We start from the raw sequence: 19,181 nt of genomic DNA, 5'->3' as shown, positions 1-19,181 counted from the left end.
GCTGGGCTGTGCAACACACATATAGACAACCAGCCAAAAGCACCCCATGGACTAGGATGTCATAGCATAGCTGGGGGCTCAGAATCCATGTAGCCCAAACATCCACTTTACAGATGGGAAAGCCAAGATGTGTTGCGGCCTTCCCAAGGTCACACAGGCAGAGGCAGAACCGAATCTTGAACCCTGGTCTCCCAAGCCCTGAGACAGTGCTCTCCGCCTCCTCATCATGTCCATGTTCAAGGGGAAAGGAGCACTGGGGAGTTTCAAAACCCTTCAAAGCTTTCTTCGAACTCCCACAGGCATTAAAAATAGTCAGCTGGGAATAGAAACACGAATGTGCAAGGCGAGATGAGATGAGGGGTGAGAGGAGGAAAAAAGGTGAAGACAGAAGGCAAATCTAGAAAGGCCGCCTGCCACCCGCTCTGGAGTCAAGGACCTGTCGGGCAGTTCTCTGTGAGGCTTGGCAAGGCAGAGGTGCAGCAAGGCTGTGCTTCAATTCCCAGTGGAGGCAGTCAAGGGCTTCGGGATGAGATTAATTAGTGGGGCTATGCTCCAAACCACGGCAGCCTGGCCCTGCAGATGGTTCCGAGAAGCCTGGGGGACTGTGGAGGCTGCAGCCTGCACCTTGCAGACTGAACGGCACTGTTTCTGGGGAGGCTGTTAGAGTCTCAAGGGTAGAGAAGGGTCCATGCCTGAACACAGCTGCCTGGGCCTGCTGGTCTGGTGAGGGGTTTGCTAAGGGACCTAGAACCAAGCACCCCAAATCCTCACATGTTGAGTGCCCGGTCCCTGGGACTTTGCCTCTCCACTGGTGAAGAGCGTTCTGCAGAGGCCTGGGCACCTCAGTGTGCACGTGGGCCTGATGGGGCCTCAGGTCAGGGTTTATACCCTGTGTGGGCCCTGCTTAAGTTGGGCTGTGTCCTCTGCAGAGAGGGCTCCCTCCTGCACTGGTGCCACTGGTTAGGAGGGGGGTGAGAGATGGCTCAGATGCACTATGGCCAGGTGGGATATGTTTTCTTAGTGAGAGGGCCTCCTTTTCTTACAGCACTTGTAAAACTGTGGTGACAGGAACAGCACTCGCACGCGCATGCGCACACACACGCGCACGCACGCACATGCGCACACACACGCGCACGCACGCACAGGCACACGTGCGCGCACACACACGCACACGCACACACATGCGCACACACACGCACGCGCACACACACACACGCGCGCACACTTGTCCTATAGGGTTTTCTGGCAGGGAAGGGAGAGGAAACAGGTGTTATTCTTTGGATGAGCTGCAGAAATAATCTAGCTCTTAGTTCCCTTGGTGGTCTCTTGCTTGGGCCTCCAGAGAGAACATGGAAGGCATGTCCTTCCACCAGGAACTGTCCCTGAGGGTCCCTGAGAAAACTCAGGAAGAAAGAGGACCAGCCTTGGAAGGTGTGGTGGGCAGCTGCGAAGGTGGCTCAGGAGTTCTGAGATAGGAATTCAGGGGCAAGCCCTGCCTTTGCCTCAGCCTAGGGCGATGTGTAACCTTCTAGGACTCTTCCCATTGTGTTGATGGGAATGACTGTTAAGTTACTGTGAGCCCCTAGGGTGACAGCGAGGTAGCGCTCAGCCCCCACCACCACTGGGTGCATTTGCTCTTCTTACCATCACCCGCTTCCCACCACCCCACTCCCCATCTCACACCCTTTATCCCCCGGTGGAGAGATATTTTTCCCAAGAGTTTTGTTTAGCTCAGCCTGGGATTAGAGCCTGAAGGCTGTGAGAACTGAAATTGAGTCATCTTTCAACCTCTTCAGGTTCCCTCCCACACCCCCATCAACACCACCAACATCGCAGGGGCAAAGGTGGCCTCTGCATCCAGATGGGTCCTGTTTTCTTCAACCATGGTTCTGTTCCAACCTCATTTCACTGGCCTGCCTGCCTCCCCTGAGTTTCATGTAAACATTTCCAGAAGGATGTAGATTAGGAAAAAAAAAAAGGTCTTATGTAAACACTTGCTGGTTAGGGACCAGGAGATATTATTAGTTTATTAGGGCTTTAAAAATATCCAAAAGCTCAACTAAAGGAAAGAAGAAATTTGCTTTTGTTTTAACCTGTTATTGTTGCTAGGGTCAATACTACCATAGAAGCAGGCATCCCAGGACACACAAGACATTGTAAGATCACAGGAGGGGCAAAGATGGAAATTGCAGAGATTTGACTGTGGTAACCTTATTGGTCAGTGAGGAATGAGTGGTACTGGGGGCTGCCCTTTTTTATAAATTAAAAGAGCGGAAGAATGATACAGAAGAGAGAGTACTTCCTCACTGGAGCCTTAAGGTGCAGTGTGCCCTGGCCCTTCGCCTTCCCAGCCCCATCTCCAGTCCTTCTCCTTTGTTGATCATGCTCTTGAGTTTGGCTGTTTGCCTCCTGTCCCCCTCCCTGAGTGAAAGCTCCAAGAGCTTACAAAATCAGGAACTGCTTAAAAACATTTCTTAAATAAATGACTGAAACAGATTTCCTTTTCAGGGTGAACAGAGCCTCAGGATGGCGGCAAATTTGGCTCAGGTTCAGAGCTTCCATGGGGAGGGAGGTTCATAATGAAGTGCTTCCTTCCTCCTTGCCTGGGAACTTATTGTACTACGTAAGAGCATACTTGGCTTCCTTTAGCTTTCACTGGCCCAAATCTGGTATGTTTTGAATCCAATAACCAGTGGGTGAAAAGGTCCTCAATCACTCAGTCACCTGAGGCCAGGATAGTTCTTTCACTAAAGGCACTAATCCCATCATGAGGGTGGGACCTAATGACCCACCTCATGACCTAAACATAATTACCTCCCAAAGACCCCACCGTCTAATACCATCACAATGGGGGTTGAGGATTTGCTGTAGGAATTTTAGGAGGATACAAACATTTTCGTTTCTCCTGGAACAATGATTCTTAAATTTGAAAGAGCATCAGATTCCCCTGGTGGGCTTTGCTGAAGCACAAATCCCTAGACCTCACCCCCAGAGTTTCTGATTCAGTAGATCTGGAATGGAACCTAAGCATATACATCTCCTCTGACAAGTTCCCCAATGATGCTAACACTGCTGGCCAGGAACCACACTTTGAGAAGCACCATCACAGATGCTGAAACCACCAGAAACATTGACAATCAAGGGTTTAACCACAAAGGAAGGAGCAAATAATCTAAAATTGCAGGGCCTGGTGATGTCCAGGGAGGAAGAGTTTGTAGGGGTCACAGCCTCTGAAGTCTACCAGGCAGGACTCTGAGTTAAAGTAGCCCATCTGGCCAGATGGCCCATCACCCATTCCCACACTATCTTCATTTTATAAGAAGCCAACCAGCCCATCAGCCTACTGCTTCAAATGCTGAGAAGAAACATTATCCCAAGAGGATGACTTACCATCTTAGTTTACCCAGGATTGAGGGTTATTATGGACTGAATGTTTGTGTCCTTCTAAAATTCATATATCAAAGCCTCAACTACCATTTTGATGGTATGAGGATCTGAGACCTTTGGGAGGTAATTATGTTTAGATTAGGTCATGAGGTGGGTCATTAGGTCCCACCCTCTTGATGGGATTAGTGCTCTTATTAGAAGAAGAAAACAGAAAGATCTCTCTCCATGGAAAGGCCAGGTGAGCACACAGAGAAAAGGCAGCCATCTAAAAGCTAGGAAGACAGCCCTCATCAGACACTGAATCTGTTGTTGCCTTGATCTTGGACTTGTCAGCCTCCAGAACTGTAAGAAATGTATATCTGTTGTTTAAGCCACTGAGTCTGTGGTAGCCTGTTATACCAAGCTGACTCAGACAAAGGGTACCACCCTCTTCTTTGGTACCTGCGGCCCAAAGTGAGAACATACATTCTTGTTTTCCTGCCTAAATGTTGCCTTTTCCAAAACCACCCTGGCCTGCCCTGTCCTCCATCCTGTACCAATAAAAACCCCAGGCCCCACCAGCAGAGCAGCAGAGTGGCAGAGAAGGAGAGAAGCAGCAGCCAGATGTTGGAGAGAAGCAGCTTGACTTCAGAGGGACAGTTTGATAGTGGGACCTCGAAGAAGAGTTCAGCCAGGGATGGCCAAACTACAGGAGAAGACCACCTTCCCACTCTATCCCCATTTCCAGCTCCCCATCCCATTGAGAGCCACTTCCACCACTCAGTAAAATCTTCCACATTCACCACCCTCAAATTTGTTTGTGAAACCTCATTCCTCTTGGATGCTAGACAGCAACCCGACTGCAGGTGCAAGAGGCTGTCACCGTGACCCTACACTGAGCTGTTTTAACACTTAAGGCATCCATGGACGGCAAAGCTAAAAGAGCACACTGTAACATATGCCCTTTGGGGTTCCAGGGGTCGTGGGCAACCCCTAGACTCTGCCACGGGCCCACATAGAGTTCTGCTCCTGCTGGTTGCCCAAAAGGGCTCATCCTGGTCTTTGGACCTACCCTCTTGTGTTCTCCCCCTCCCACAAGGGGTTGAGAGCTGCAGGCTGAGTAAGCAAGCCACCTGTCATGAGTCCTGTGAAGGGGTCAAGGGAACTATCCTGTTTCAACAGGACATTCAGTGCCAAAAACCAGAAAAAGTCTCAGGCAAAGTGGGACAATTTGGTCACCCTTATCCCGGATCTGTTTGTCTCCAATGAAGACAAGGCAGGAAAAACAAAACAAAACAAAACAAACAACAACAACAAAAAAAATGATACAGAAAAATATCTCTGGTATAATGTTTATTTAAATAGTAATCTTAAAAAGGCTTTATACAAATCATATAAACACAGTTTGACATTGTTGTTTGTTTTTTTACATTGAAGAATCACAGTAAAAGCTCTCAAGTTCCCATGATCTGGCTCAGCCAGCGAATGGTCGAATACCTTTAACTGCAAACCCTGGAAAAGTTAACCTACTATGTGACAGGTTAACTCTTTCCCTTGTTTCTTGTCATTCATGCTTATTCCTTGGACCCTCATCCCTGTCAACTCCCCTGCCCCACCAAAGACAGAAAGCAACCCTGTGGCCCTGTTGACCGCCTAGTCCAGGAGAGCGTGGAGGTAATATGTCATTTAGTACAAGGCAAAAAGGAGATCAATAATGGGAGTGGGGTTTCCCAAAGGGAATGACTCAAGGAGATGGGTCAGCTAGCCTACCCACAGATAAAGATAACAAACACACCAAGGTGTCCCCTGGCCAAGTCAAAATTGGGCCCAGCTGTCTTTCTTTCTGTCTTACAACAGACCAGCCTCCAGCTTTGGTGAGGTATCTACATATAGCCCTGTGTACCCTGCTTCTGTTTAGCATTCAAGACCCACTCAGGGCCTCCAATCACCCAAAGGTGAATATGGATATAGGACTTTTAGAGGGATGCAAGTTGAGTTGTACATAACTTAGAGGTGAAGTGCAGGTCTGAGACAGGGCTAGACTTTGGAGAACTGTAAAATGGCTCACTGGGCATAAGAGCATCAGGACCGCTGGAGTAGGCTTTCAAACTTATCTTCTTCTGCGGGCTACTTCTGGAAATCCCTAGGATTTACCAGCTTTCTGAACACTGAGCATCATGGGAGGGTGAAGAGGGAAGGGGCTCGTTAAAATCTTGCTTCTGCTGTGGGTCCAACTTGGGGAGCCCTAAAGCTAAGCCCTTGGGCTTGACAGCTCTACTTTTCACCTCTAACTACCACTGTGCCAATGAGTGCCGAATGCCAAGATCAGTTGTGACACTCGGCCCTAGGTCAAAGTCACAACACCACCACTGAGTCCCACATGACCATTCACATACACAGTAGATACAGAGAACTCAAAGGCGCAAAGACACACACACATGAATAAATAGCTGTTGGTTGAACTTTGCTCTCTGCATACAAAACACTGTGACATTACCATTTGAACTAGCATTTCCATAAGTTAACATTTAAAGGAACCAGCCAGTCCCATTCACCCTTCCCCTTTCACCTGGGTATAAGACAAATGAAATTGTGGGTGACCATAGCAGCAAAAATGGTCTGACATTGATATGCAATAGGCTGGGCATACTGATTGAGTTTCAATTATATTTCCAGCACACAGGCAATCCTTAGGCGTTAATATGAAATCAAGATTTGGACCTTGATGCGAACAATCTTATCCTTCACACAGTTTCATTCTATTCCTGATGCCTCCCTTTGAAGAGTAGTTGAGAGTCATCTAGGGCTATGACTACCACTTGGGTAGCAGGGCTCATTCCTTTAGTAGGATCAGTGGTGAGTTGGGGTACTTGGGAATGGAGCCATCGGGATTAGGGAAAGAGGAATGCCTTAATTCGTAAGATATTCACTAATTTTTACATAGAGGGAAAATACATTTTTCTTCATTTTTTCAAGGCACTTAATAAAAAAACACATAAATTGGTGTGCATGCATGCGTGCATGTGTGTGTGCATGTGTGTGAGAACCTAGGTCTCTCAAGGTTGAAGCAGTGTGGTTAGCATTCTTGTCCACAGTACTTGCAGACTTCTGGTTAGAATCAGTTCTTGTACATCCTAGCTCTGACTCTCCCGAAAGGTTGAAATGGTGGTTGTAACCCAAAGGAGAAGTCAGTGTTTACTAGCCTATTCGAGAGACAAATGCATTTCAAAGGGTCTCTGTCTACACTGCTCAGCCTTGGCCCTCATAGGATCACAGAGGTTGGGCTTCTCTTTCCCTCTCCACTGTTCTCCTTCCCATCCAGTGGTGACCAGTTACAGTATCTCATTGATGGGAAAAACATACCAACAGTCTATTTTTCCCTCTATTTTCCCCTGTCTCTGAGAATATCACACAACGCTGCTTCGAGGGGCTTAGAGACCTGAAAAATGTGTGCATGTGTGTGTATATATGTATATGTTTTAGAAGAACATGGAGGAGGGAAAAGAAAAGGCAAAACCACCACCAGAAGCCCCACAAGGGAAGCCCCACCACCAGACACTGTGGGTCTAGAATTAGCGAATGGCTCCTATTCACTCACAAAGCACTTTAAGGCTCATCCGGGCGCTTCTATGGATTTTGACGTGTGAAGTTTCCTTTCTGGTTTGTTTTAAATCGCATACAAGAAAGAGCTGTTCATGCTGACCCTAAAATGGCAATTTTCCCCTGGATAAAAAAAGTTAAAGGCAACAACATCCTACTTAAATGCTAGGACTGGAAACGGCAGCTTGTAGGGTTGGCTGGCAGAACCTACACCACAGTAAGTCCCTTAAGTCATAAGACAATCAGAGGATGGGATAAGCTGGACGGCTTTTTTTGAGTTTTGTTTGTAAAGATGGAAAGGCTGAAACGACACTTTGCTTTTCAAGTGTTGATTAGAAAGAGAAAGCGGAGAATAATCATCACCGCTCCGCTTCTATACTGGAAAAGTCGTTCTCCTCTTCTGCCTCTTTGAGTTGCTCACAGACCAAAGAAATAAAATATAATAATAATAATAATAATACAAACTCACAAACAAAATAGAACTGTGACCCCAAAGAGATGAGCTCCTGTTTTGTCCCAGCAGAGAACACGGCCCTGTTCCTGCAATGACTTAGCCACCGCGGTCCTAGGGGGGTAATTATCCCCTGTGCGGCTGCATCTCCCTTCCTCCTGTGACTTGCTTTTCTGTCCTGTCCATACCTTCGGTATTCTGGATCGGTTTGATCGAGATTATGGCATTCAGTTTCCAAAGGAAAAAAAAAAACGTAATCTTCCCCAGCCCCTCTTGCTGGAATGAAACGTCAGATAGGATTCAGGTGCAATATGTCATGCCTCGGAGCAGCACTTCTGGTGGTTCATCTTGACCTTGTGTTTAAGGCCGTCATAGAGCTCGAAGTTGTAGTTCTCCAGCGTGGTGCAGCTGCGGGAGCTCAGGCCCGAGTAGGAACAGGTGCAGTAGAGCAGGAGGCCTGCACAGGTGGCCCCCAGGAGGACACCCAGCGAGCTCATGGCAATGATGGTGATGAGGATGGGATCCAGCGTGTACAGCCAGCTCTTTTCTTTGTCAGTCGAGGGGGCGCCAGACCCTGAAGTTGCAGAAGAATTGCTCCAGTCCACCTCATATTCATCTGCAATACATAAAATACACGAGAGATTGCAGGCACTGCCTATGTCAGGGTGAAGTGACTGAGCCTCCCCAGCCCAGAGGCTCTTCAGAGCACAGCAGTAGCAGCAGCAGCTCTGGAATTAGTCTGCCTGGGTTCAAAGTCCAGCCTCGCCACATCCTAGCTGTGTAACTTTGGGCAAGCTATTGAACCTCTCTTTGCTTCAGTTTTCTCCTCTTTCAAATGGGGATAACAGTAAAATCTGCCTCAACTGGGTTGTTAGGAGGATTACATGAACTAATATTTGTAAAGTGCTTGGTGTCTGGCACATAGTAAGTACAAAGTACCCAATATTTAAATAATTTGACTTACACTAGGTAAGCTCTGATTTTAACAGCACCTTTGGGGTGGCTCTGCAGCACCTGGGATGGCTTTGTGTTCAAGGAGACCTCTACATCCCTCCTTTCCAACCTCAAGCTAATGAAAGGACAGTCTGGGACTATTTGCACATGATGAGTTTCCTAATTTGGCATTCCTGGCCATACAAGCAGCAGATTTTCCCCAGCCACCAGACCTCCTTTAATAATAAGGCATCATGCCTTATTGTTACGGGTTGAACTGTATCCCCTTCCCAGCCACTTAAATTCATGTCAAAGTCCTAACCCTCACCACCTTATTTGGAGATAAGGCCTTTACAGAGGTTATCAAGTTAAAATAAGGTCATGAGGGTGGGCCTTTATCCCATAAGAGTAGTATCCTTAGAAAAAGGGGAAATTCTGAGACACACATGAGATAATTTCGTATGAACAGGAAAATGGCCGTCTCCAAGTCAAGGAGAAAGAGCTAGAATAGATTCTTTCTCACAGCCCTCAGAAAGAACCAACCCTGCCCACACCTCGATCTTAAATTTCTAGCCTCCAGAACTGTGAGAAAATATATGTCTGTTGTAAGCCACCCAGTCGGTGGTACTCTGTTCTGGAAGCCCTAGCAGACTAATCTAATTACGTTTCTATAGTGTGGATAAGGCATGCCCATATCTGGGCATCATTTTTTGAAATCTCCTAATAATCCCATGAAGGAGGTAGGATATTATATATATTTTAATAGGTGAGGAAACTGAGGTTTAAAGAAATTAAGTGACTAGGTAACTCACCCCAGGTCGCGGGACTTAGCAAGCAGTTAAAGTAGGAATGGAAATCAGGCTTTCTGTCTCCTTACCCATTGCCCTTTCTACTCCATCCCAGTGTGCCTCTGCCTGATCCACTGCAGTCTCTCCATGTAGGTTGGTCATGCACTTTTGCCCATAAAAGGAGTGCTGGACTGGGTTTGCAGGGAGAGTCTGCAGTCAGTTAACAATGTGCTGTTTGGGTGAGTCGCTCCAGTTTCTATAACTACGCATGAAGTTTCTGATTAAGGGCAGGTTAAAAGCAGCTGCTCTATAAACTGTTCTTCTTAAATGCATAAATCTTAGTCTACAGTTATTCTTTAAGTGGAATCTTGCTGTTGAGTCTGTTGGAGATCAACTCTGGCATGCAGAGAAGCCCAGAGAGAGACCTGTGCTATTACGAGTTGAGGGAAGAAATTACATCTACATATTTGCTCAGCAGCCCTCTAGCCTCTTGAAGTATGTGTATTTGCAGTGAAAAAATAGAGCTTGGAATAAATATAAAGATATGAGATGGTCAGTGTGAAAAAGAAACCTAAATCTTGCAACAAGCTCCGAATTGGAATCTTGAATAGTGTGAGGAAGGTTCCCCCCAAGCCAGGGAACCAGAAACCACAGGAGGTCTGGGAGAATATTCACATTATGCTCATTTACTCAGGCCATTTTTGGGAGAAGGTCAAAAGATTCAGGCAATGATACATATAGAGGAGCTGATCTTTCACTTGTAAAGGGTTTATTCAGATTTGAAGTCCATCCAGGTAACAAGTTTCTGGAAAGAGGGGATCTGTTTCAGATTAAGCAGAGGGAACTCAATATACTTTCTAAACCTCTAAAGTTGACCCTGGCAGACCCATTGATGGTTCCCTCATTTTTCTCCAGATTCTTTTATATATTTCTGACTGATAGTTCTAAATTTGGCCCTCCCATACCCTGGGCATTATTTTTGTTGACGTCTTTATAACCAAACTTGAATTTCACGATTACCTGCTAAATCATAACAATACTCACCATCAATTTCGTCTTCATATCCTTCTCTCTCATGTATTTCTGGGATGTCCACTATAATATAAAGAAAATAAAAACAAGTTAATAACAAGTTCTATCACCATGGCTAAAAGGCAGGGAGGCAATCTTTATGAGAATGACTCCCCATTCTGGCAGGCAGCTAGAGAATCACCTCCACTTCTAGATCATTCAGTATGGACATTACTGGATTGTTCTCCTTCATATGACCTGTATCTTCCACCAACCACAACCAGTAACACAGAAATAAGAAGAAACTCTGGGTCTTCAGTGCCAAGCAACCCCTGCCACTGTGCCTTTTCAATGACTGGCATTCATTAGGAACACTGGTTTCATTTAAGGCACCTTCAATGGCATCTTATGCCCAACAGCAGCTGCCTTTACTGGGATGTCCATTTAGTATAGCATGCTGCACCTCTTCATAGGCACACAGCTCAGAGGGCACAAAATCATCAGAGTCTTTATCCTCTGGATTTCATGTAAACATATGGTAGTTTAAGGAAGTCTTGTTTCATCATTATATGTTTTAATTTAAGAGCAGAAACGGGAGGCATGTCGTAATGCCTGTTGACCTTCACATATCTGTGCTAATATCTCTCATCCTTCTTCCCAAGTCTATTTTTCCTCTTGGCTTTCTCCATGGTTTAGAATACATCAAAGATGGCATCCAATCTGACTAGCCGGGCTAAGTTAATTTACTATGAATTTTCTCCAGTATTATCACTGTCTATCTCTTTCTTTTTCATGATAATTTGGGAGGGTGATAATACAGGTCTCTCTATTCACTGTGCTGTCCAACTTATAGAAAACAGAACCAATGAAAATTTTCTGTCTGAAATGGTAAAACATTAATAGAGAACATCAAATGCATGGGAACAGCAGCATCTTACCATTTCTTCCTATCTCACAAGCTAATTATGCCTTTCCAAGCTGCCAGCTCAAGACAGCCCCAGTGAATGTGTATGGCCCTTTCAGAGTTTTGTTCCACCAAGTCAGATAACAATCTTGAACTCTAAATTGAAATCCAAAAATCAAGGCTTAAAAGAAAATCAAAATCTCAAATGGCTGAAGTATCAGACAAGAGGAAGAAAAAGAACTTTAGACCATCCTGAAAGCTTCCCTCATCAGCACTATATCTCAGGGAAGATCTACTTGACCATGATCTGAACTGAGCATTGATCCATCACTGTCACACTTGAAATTCAGTCTTTTCCTGGAGGCCATGGTTTTAATCATCTTAGAAGTCCTCATTTCTGGCCAGAGTGCTAAAGCACATTCTCATCCCCCTCGGTCACTAGTAAGGGATGCACAAAACAACTTGCCAAGCCCCCACTTGGAAAGATTGATGCCATGTGGCACCAATCCTCCATAACTCCAGCCCATTCCTGGCATGTTTAAAGCACAGAAACTGGCACCTGCAGGCCACGCCAGCCTCCCCACCTAAATGCCCACTCCCTGCATTCTTCTCCAGGCCCCGACAGAGCAGGTTGTTTCCTTGGAAGGGAAATGTGAACATGAATCAACAGGAGGCAGGTGGTGTTTGTCACAGGGATCAAATCGAGCTTGTGAAAGTCAACCCAGAGGGTTTTTTTCCGTATGAAAAAAAAAAAAAAAAAAAAAAACCAACATGGAAGAAAACCGTCACATTTCCATCAATTAATTGGTTTGATGGGCCACTCATATGTCTTAACATCTTCACCAGTAAAAGAGGCAGAACACTGGATAAGAATAGGTGAATCAGCCTAGGATGAGAACCATGGGGCTCCTGCCAGTGACTCCTGGGCCAAATCCTATGCTTGCTTTTAGGGATCTTGTTTTTGCCAAGGATGTGATGAATTCTTGGAGGCTGGAGTGCCCTCTTGCTCCATCTCACACCCTCAAAGAAGTCTTAGGATACCATAGATCACTGGCTGGAAAGGGGTGAATGTGGCATTGATCTTGAAGGAAAAAGGGTAAAAGGATGCTAATGATTTTGAGAACATTTTATCCCAGGAGATCACAGCCTCTTGTCTCTGGAGGTTGAGGACTGGATGAGATGATTTCCTAAGAATTGGCCCATTTCTAAGACTCAATGAAATCAATTGCCCAGATGCAGCTGAGATTTCTGCACCTGGAGAATCAAAGGCTACTTAAGGTGAAGAAGAACACTTTAGTGGCTTGACTTGGCTTTTTGTATAATCACTGCTCCCCTGAGTTTGAGTGAGTGGGAAGGGGGTCAAAAAAAGGATAAGTTAATCAACATTTTCAAAAACGCATCTGTTCACCAAGCCTTAAAGAAAGAACGGCACACTGGGGAAAACACAAATAAAGGGAACATTTGTACAAAAAACCATGTACTTTGATAGCAATTTTCTCTAGTCCCCTTGCTAATATTCTTGATATCTGTGTTTGATTAAGAGCTTTCTCTCTCTCAAAAGCGTCTTTGCCCTTTGCCGGCCACTTTCCTTTTCTGTTTAGCCTGGTAGGTAAACTGCAGCCTGTTTCCTTAGGAGGCTGGCAGGAAGGAATGTGGTTCTCCCACCAGGTCCCTGTAGTTCTAGCAAAGAAAAGGCAAGGTGCGGCAGGTAAGTGGCTACCAGGAAAACCAAGGGGTAAAGCTACTGGCCTCTGGGAGGCAGAAGGGAGAATGATGAACTAGGGGCCCAAGGCAGAGGGTAGAGGCAGCAGCTCCCTGAAAAGGGGAAATGGCAGCCGCAGGATGGCGGACCTAGCTGCCGAAGTCAGGGCAGACATCAGGAGAGAGTGGGAGAAAGGAACCAGGGACTCAGAATTTTGTTTTCAATGGGGAAAACTTGGAGAGGAACTTCCAGGACTCTGTTTTAGTGGATGCGTGTGTTTGTGAGCGTGAGATGGGCTCGGGAGAGTGGAATGGGCCGCACCTCTAGAAGAACGCAGGTCAGGAAGGGAACTTACCACCCACATAAGTTCTGCTTTCAACCTTTGTGCTCCCATGACCCTGTTTCCTTCTAGCCCCCTGTGTGGATTCAGTTTCAGGTCAGCCTGACTACAAATACTGACTCTCAAATATTGTATTAGGGTCAGGGTAGATCCCCAGTCTGCATTCAAGTTCTTTGGGTGTGGCTGGGGCACTGTAACTACCACCATATCCCTACTGCCCCCTTCTAATAAAATAAAAGAATCTGCCTTATCTCAGATCCAAGTTGGCTGGATACACACTTTGGTTGCCTGTTTCACTGGCTCACTACTCTGATGGAGTAGGGCTTTGAGGGGCTTCTCATGAACTTGAAGATGTGGGGATCTGAAATTTGGGGTTTCATGCTTTCCATGATAGGCATCACCCAGAGCAGGAAACTAAATTACATTGTTCTTCAAAGGGCAGTTTTCATTAACCAACTAACCAACCTAACACCAACTTAGTAAGAGGGCTTACTGCATGGCTGGGAGACAAATTGAGGACTTTGGAAAATAAAGATGTAAGGGACCAGGTGTCTACCATCAAAGCCCTTCAGTGTGTTTGGGAAGTGAAGACTCACCCATGCCAAATTAGCATGAAAGAAAGCGAGGCATTGCGGAGAGGACTCCAAAGTGCTGCTGGAGTGCAGGGCAGGGATTGGACAAATGAACCTGGGCCACTACCAGGAAGGAAAATGTGGGAGTGGGGAGCAGGATACTTTGGAATTGAGGCTGCTGCAAGTTGGGCATTGGGAGATTTCTTTCTCCTTTATCTGTCTGATTGATAGAAATGCTTTCAAACATGGTACCCAATCTCTTGTCTTTGGGCTTGCATTCATTCATATCAGGCTCATCAAGGAATTCAAAGAGATCACCTTGCTTTGCCACAAATCTCCCACCTTGCATATATCTATGTGAGAGTCAGATCTCTGCCCTCCCAATCCCTAACACCTATCCCCTTCCCTAGCTGTTGCAGACAGCATAGTGAGAGAAAGAGGTCAACTCCAAATGAATGACTGGAAGGGGTTTTACAGAGCTTGAGTAATCAAGTGGGCACAGTGTCTACTGCTTAAAAACAAATACAACCCAACTTCACAAAACTCTGGTCATTTTCATATGGAGATCAGTCTCAGGCCAAAAAATCACCTTGTTTTGGTCAGTGTCCCTTCTCGCATCATCAAGAGACAGAGTAGGTACATGGTGAAGCATGATTCAAGGTCTCACTCATCTGTTGTCCTGATTTTTTGGAATGAGAGACCAGGGTGACTAGTTATGAAAACACCCACAGGACTATTCCAGAAACACCCTCCACCATAGAAGAGTCAAATATTCTCTAGTGTGTTTGTCAATAAATTGCAACACTATGGCACAAAAGGTGAACAGCCATACCGAGTCACAAACCCAACCTCTTCTAATGAAATAAGCTTCTCCCTGGAACACTGCCTGGTAGTGTAAGACCACACATGCTACTCAGGAGACACACCCCAAGACACTCCAACCTGCTGCCTGGAAATTCCTACTGAGTATGATTTAGTCCTCAAATAAGAAGGCCCTCTCTCATGGCCCTTTCCATTCTCTCTCTCACTCTCTCTTTCTGTGACACACACACACACACACACACACACACACACACACACACACACACACATTTTTTATCTTTCCTGTCTCTCTCATTTTCTTCCTTCTTCTAAGTTAAGATTATTTGGGATTAGCATTCCTTCATTAGTTTGCTTTTCTGCAGTTTCTTACAGAAAATTCGCAGCCTTCGCTGTTTCTACTGTGAGCATATTGGCCTTGACACTGTTTACTTCCTGCATTGTAAAGGAGCTTCACAATATGGCCAGGAAAGCGAGAAGTCTGCCCCAAACCACTGGTTACTTTTGGATAAATAATTTAAGACAGCCCTTGGGACACTGGTACACAGATCATTTCAGGTCACTGACGTGCTCGTTTCTTTGAAGAGTCCCTTCCATGCCAACCCTGAGCAGTGGATTAAGAGGCCTGCTTGAAGCTGATGACAGGGTTGTCATCCGGAGTGTGCAGCAGAGACACTCGGAAGCCTGATGAGTGGCAGCATCACCCTGCACTGAAGGAAGTGGTGTGGGATGTGGAGGGCCCTAGGCTGGGGGTGGAATGCCTACCTCCCATCTCGTTCTGCCTCAGGTGTCAGAGCCTTGACCAGTCATTGACCTCCCTGGGTCTCCATTTGCTCCTCTGTAAAGTAAACACTGATGCTCTCCTCTGCTCTAGAATTCCCTTGTCTTTACAGGAAGGAAATGAGAAAGGTATGAGGGCCTTTCTGATGAGGGCTCTTTGAAGAGGGTGATGGTTGAGGGAGACAAGGCAACTTCTGAACAAAAGGGCTGCATTGCCTCACGATGTTCACTGCCCCATTCTTCACCCTAACTCTGTCCTCTCCTGGGAGTGGCCACTCCCTGAAACCATTTGTTTTAAGGTGTGCACAGAAAGAGAAGACCACAAAAAGGACAGGTCAAGAGAACCCATGAGTTTCCATGTGTTCAATGCTTGCCTGTTTGGCTCAGGACTCAGTCCTACTAATTGGTGACTGAGGAACTGACAAAGTGGGTAAATTGTGCCCATAGTTTTAAGCCTCCATGTTAACTGAGGCTGGGCTGAGAAAACCTCATGGAAAGCCAGTCTTAGTACATCCACTTAACCCGCCACACTTCTACCAGCCTTGAAGGCAAGGATTGAAGAGCCGCTTACACACAGGAAACCACTGAAATCATTCATGTTCACAGGTCCCAAGTGTCATCACTTTGACTTTAGAGATGAAATTGAGGAGGGAGGGTAGAGAAGTGCAATAAGTCATTGAATAAATCAGCAGCAGAACTGAGAGTAAGCCATAGATTTTCAACACCTTGTTTGGGGGCTGTGATTTATTTGGGATAAGCTCTTGGCCACTTAGTGCCTTTGTTGAACTTGATTCCAAGTTTCTGAACCCCGTGGGTCAGTTAAATCGCTGGATTTTTCAGATGGGAGTAGCCTCTAGAAATTTCTCTAAGCCATTCTCTTTTAATCCCACCAGGAAATACAACACTGAGACCTCACTAAAAGATAAATAACAAAGGACTAAGGAGATTCTTCTTGGCACTTCAAAATTCAGTTTAATTCAGTTTAATATTTAGCATTGGCTGAAGGTCCCCCTTCCCCACTACACTTAATTTCCCAATTCAGTTTGTTCATCCAAGTTGCAATAAGGAGCCAAATGTTCAGGTGTTGATCTAAACTTTGCCAAATCTCCTCCGTTAAGAAGTCGGGCTACTTGAGAGCCATTCCTTCCTTGCTGGGTTTGGCTTGAGTTTAGAAGCACCATCAGAAGAGCCTTTATCATGTGTTTTTATCTCTTGGGCTACAGCCATATCTAGGCAAGGTCATGGAAAAAATATTTTTTGGAATTTTTCAAATGGTTCAAGTGTGGAAAAAAAAGGAGGGGGCTTGGTATGAGATTACTGGAAGAGTTTGATCTTGAATTTAGTCATTCGTTTCTATTATTTTTAGTTGAATAACTAGAAGGAAACACTAAAAAGAATTGGAAATACTGACTGCAAACAAGAAGACTGTGAAATGACCTAGTAATACTTTCAAGTGTGGAGGCGGATGAGTAGCTCAGGCCAGAATGTCTCCAATGAGCCCCAACAATGGCATGAAAAGAAGAAAAATGCAGCCTGAGACATGTTTGGCTATAAAGACAGGCTTCACAATTGTATGGACTGGAAAACCATAGCAAAGCTGATGAAAGAAAATTCTGGAACCTCTTTTTTACCCCAAGTCTTTAAAAAATCAGCTATTCTCCATTGTTGTAAATAGATATGTGAACAAGCAATTGGCTCTTTTCATTTCTTTTGTTGGCACCTTCTCTTAGGGCATGAGGGTGGCAAAAACAGCATTTAAGGGAAAACCTGTTGTTTTTTCCCCTCTTCTGTAGTCTTAATTTTTCCTGATATGCTAGGGGAAAAAGTCATATATCTTTATATCTTAGGGAGTTTTTTCCAGTGGGCTTTGAAATTTTTCCCCTCGTCTAGTTCCAATATTTGAGGTGTGCATGTTAGAAACATCACTGTCACTCAGATGGAGTGGTTTGGTACAACCTTGGACAAGTGAGAAAACAGAGTTGAAGAATCAAAACTGTATCCACTTCCAATGTGAAGAATGTCTTCTTAAGGATAGCCCCTCTTATTTTGTAGGTCCTTGAAAAGAAACTGTACACCTGTATGTCACTAAGAGAATTCACTATACTTAAAAGATGGACTCCTCTTCTGAACACAAGAATGAATGAGAATCAATGACTCTGTGATATCATTTTACAGCTACCAAAAATGTACCTCTCTCTGCCCATTCAAGAGATGATTTCCCCCAGTAGCTTCCTGGTGGCCAAGGACCGTAATTACTAAGAGACTAACTCCTCTGGCTTCAGGTGTGGTCCCCTGTAAAAATGCAATTATTGGAGGAAGTAGCCATGCGGCATCTGTGTCAAGGAATCTGACCCATGCTTTTCTGAAGAAGGCGTTGATGGACGAAGGGGTAGAGAAAGTGTAAGGATGCCAGAGAAGAAAAGGGGTCACCAAGAGAGGGGGAAGGTGCAGAAAGGGGAGTTTGGAGGTTGGAGACAAACTGCACCTGGCAGAAAGGCAGATGAGTGGTGACCAGCTCCTCCACAGAGAAAGAGGTGGAGACCATGGCCACATCAGGAGGGGCAGAGCCAGAAAGCAGTGATGGGCTTGTGGGCCCAGGGCCCCTGTAAACACTAATATGGGGCTCACAGTCTTGGACCACAGTTGGCCAAGGCAAATGAGGTATCTCTGGGGCTCCTTTGACACATCCATGTAGGCCCCATCTAGGTCCTAATAACTACCATCTCACTCTCAATGACAGCTGTGGGACTGCCCTAGAGAAGCCATGGGGAAGCCCACACCAGCCCCTGAAATCCTCATTCCTATTCTAGCAGGCCCTGGGTGGCAGTAAGAAAACACAAAGAGACAAAAAGGTTCTTTGTGCTTAAATGAAGCTTCAATAACTAGCAGGCGTTGGAGAATGAGACTTTGGTCAAGACTGCCTCTGGCTCAAGGTTTTCTGCACACCCATCATTACTGGAGCTGGCTGCTCTTTAATAAGTTGCGGGGAAGTCCAGTCCAGGCATCCTGTTAATGAGTCCTGCTGCTGGAGAAAGAAACTGGTATTGCTGAAAGCCATGGCATGGTATACTATCATTCCAATTCTGGAGCAGAGCCTTTGTTTTTGGGAATGTTCATGATATTTAAAGGATTTAATTTTGCACAATTACACAGAGAAGACAAAACAAGGCACTGTGTATGTGTGTGTGTGTGTGTGTCAGAGAGAGAGAGATGTACTCTAGTTCATCCAGATCTCAACTTGTGCTGTTTTCTTTCCTGAGTTAAATACTCATGCCTCATGCCCAGGAGGCAATGGCCCTGGATTTTTGGCAAGATCAGAGAAAGCCCACACAGGATCTATATAGCCACAGACACTCCGTTATGTTCAAAGTCAAAGCCACTTTATTATGATCCTTTTCTCTTAGCACACCATAGAAATGAGGGCAGTGCCTTTGCTAGAAATGGTGTTTGGACTGACAGGTCTCTGGGCTTCTCCTCCACCCACCATTCCTTGCTACTGGCCCGTGTGGGGGATAGTAGCTTTGCCTATGCCTATAAACACCCCACTAGAAAACCACCTCACTGCCTAGTGCTTTTCCTTTGGGTATTGCAACCCCGAACTTCTTCAGAAGGAAGTCCACAAGGTCTGCTCCTCTCAGGGCCAGAGTGGGGGCCTGGGGTCCAAGGCCTCTCAAATTTGAGACTTTTTCTTTGCATGTAGGTTTACCTCTGGCTGCTGGAATAGTTTAGTCTGCAGCACAATACTGCATACTGACCTTAAGGGATATTTTTTACATAAATTTTTTAGTAGAAAACATAAATATATAACAACAAGGCACAGCACAGGCACTCTTTGAAGAAACCAAGTGGAACTCATTAATCATGGAGAACAGGACTCTCTGCCTGCTGAACCCAGGGACAGAATTAACTCCAGTG

At 45.5% G+C, this 19,181-nt stretch overlaps 1 protein-coding gene across 3 annotated transcripts in view; it reads right to left on the bottom strand.

Annotated features, from left to right (window-relative positions):
* Positions 1–4,704: 4,704 nt before the first annotated feature.
* The window catches only part of NRP2 (neuropilin 2), a 116,305-nt gene continuing 101,828 nt past the window's right edge, over positions 4,705–19,181 (bottom strand). For all 3 annotated transcript variants that reach the window (XM_015110774.3, XM_002799025.4, XM_028831020.2), the window contains exons 16-17: positions 10,183–10,233; positions 4,705–8,033 (exon numbers count right to left, since the gene is read on the bottom strand). In XM_015110774.3, coding sequence (XP_014966260.1) covers positions 7,732–8,033; positions 10,183–10,233 — 353 coding nt within the window. In that variant the 3' untranslated portion in view covers positions 4,705–7,731. The remainder of the gene's footprint in view (positions 8,034–10,182; positions 10,234–19,181) is intronic.

Source organism: Macaca mulatta, chromosome 12 (genome assembly GCF_049350105.2).
Source record: "Macaca mulatta isolate MMU2019108-1 chromosome 12, T2T-MMU8v2.0, whole genome shotgun sequence".
Lineage (NCBI taxonomy): Eukaryota > Metazoa > Chordata > Mammalia > Primates > Cercopithecidae > Macaca > Macaca mulatta.
This window is presented reverse-complemented; position numbering and strand designations above follow the sequence as displayed.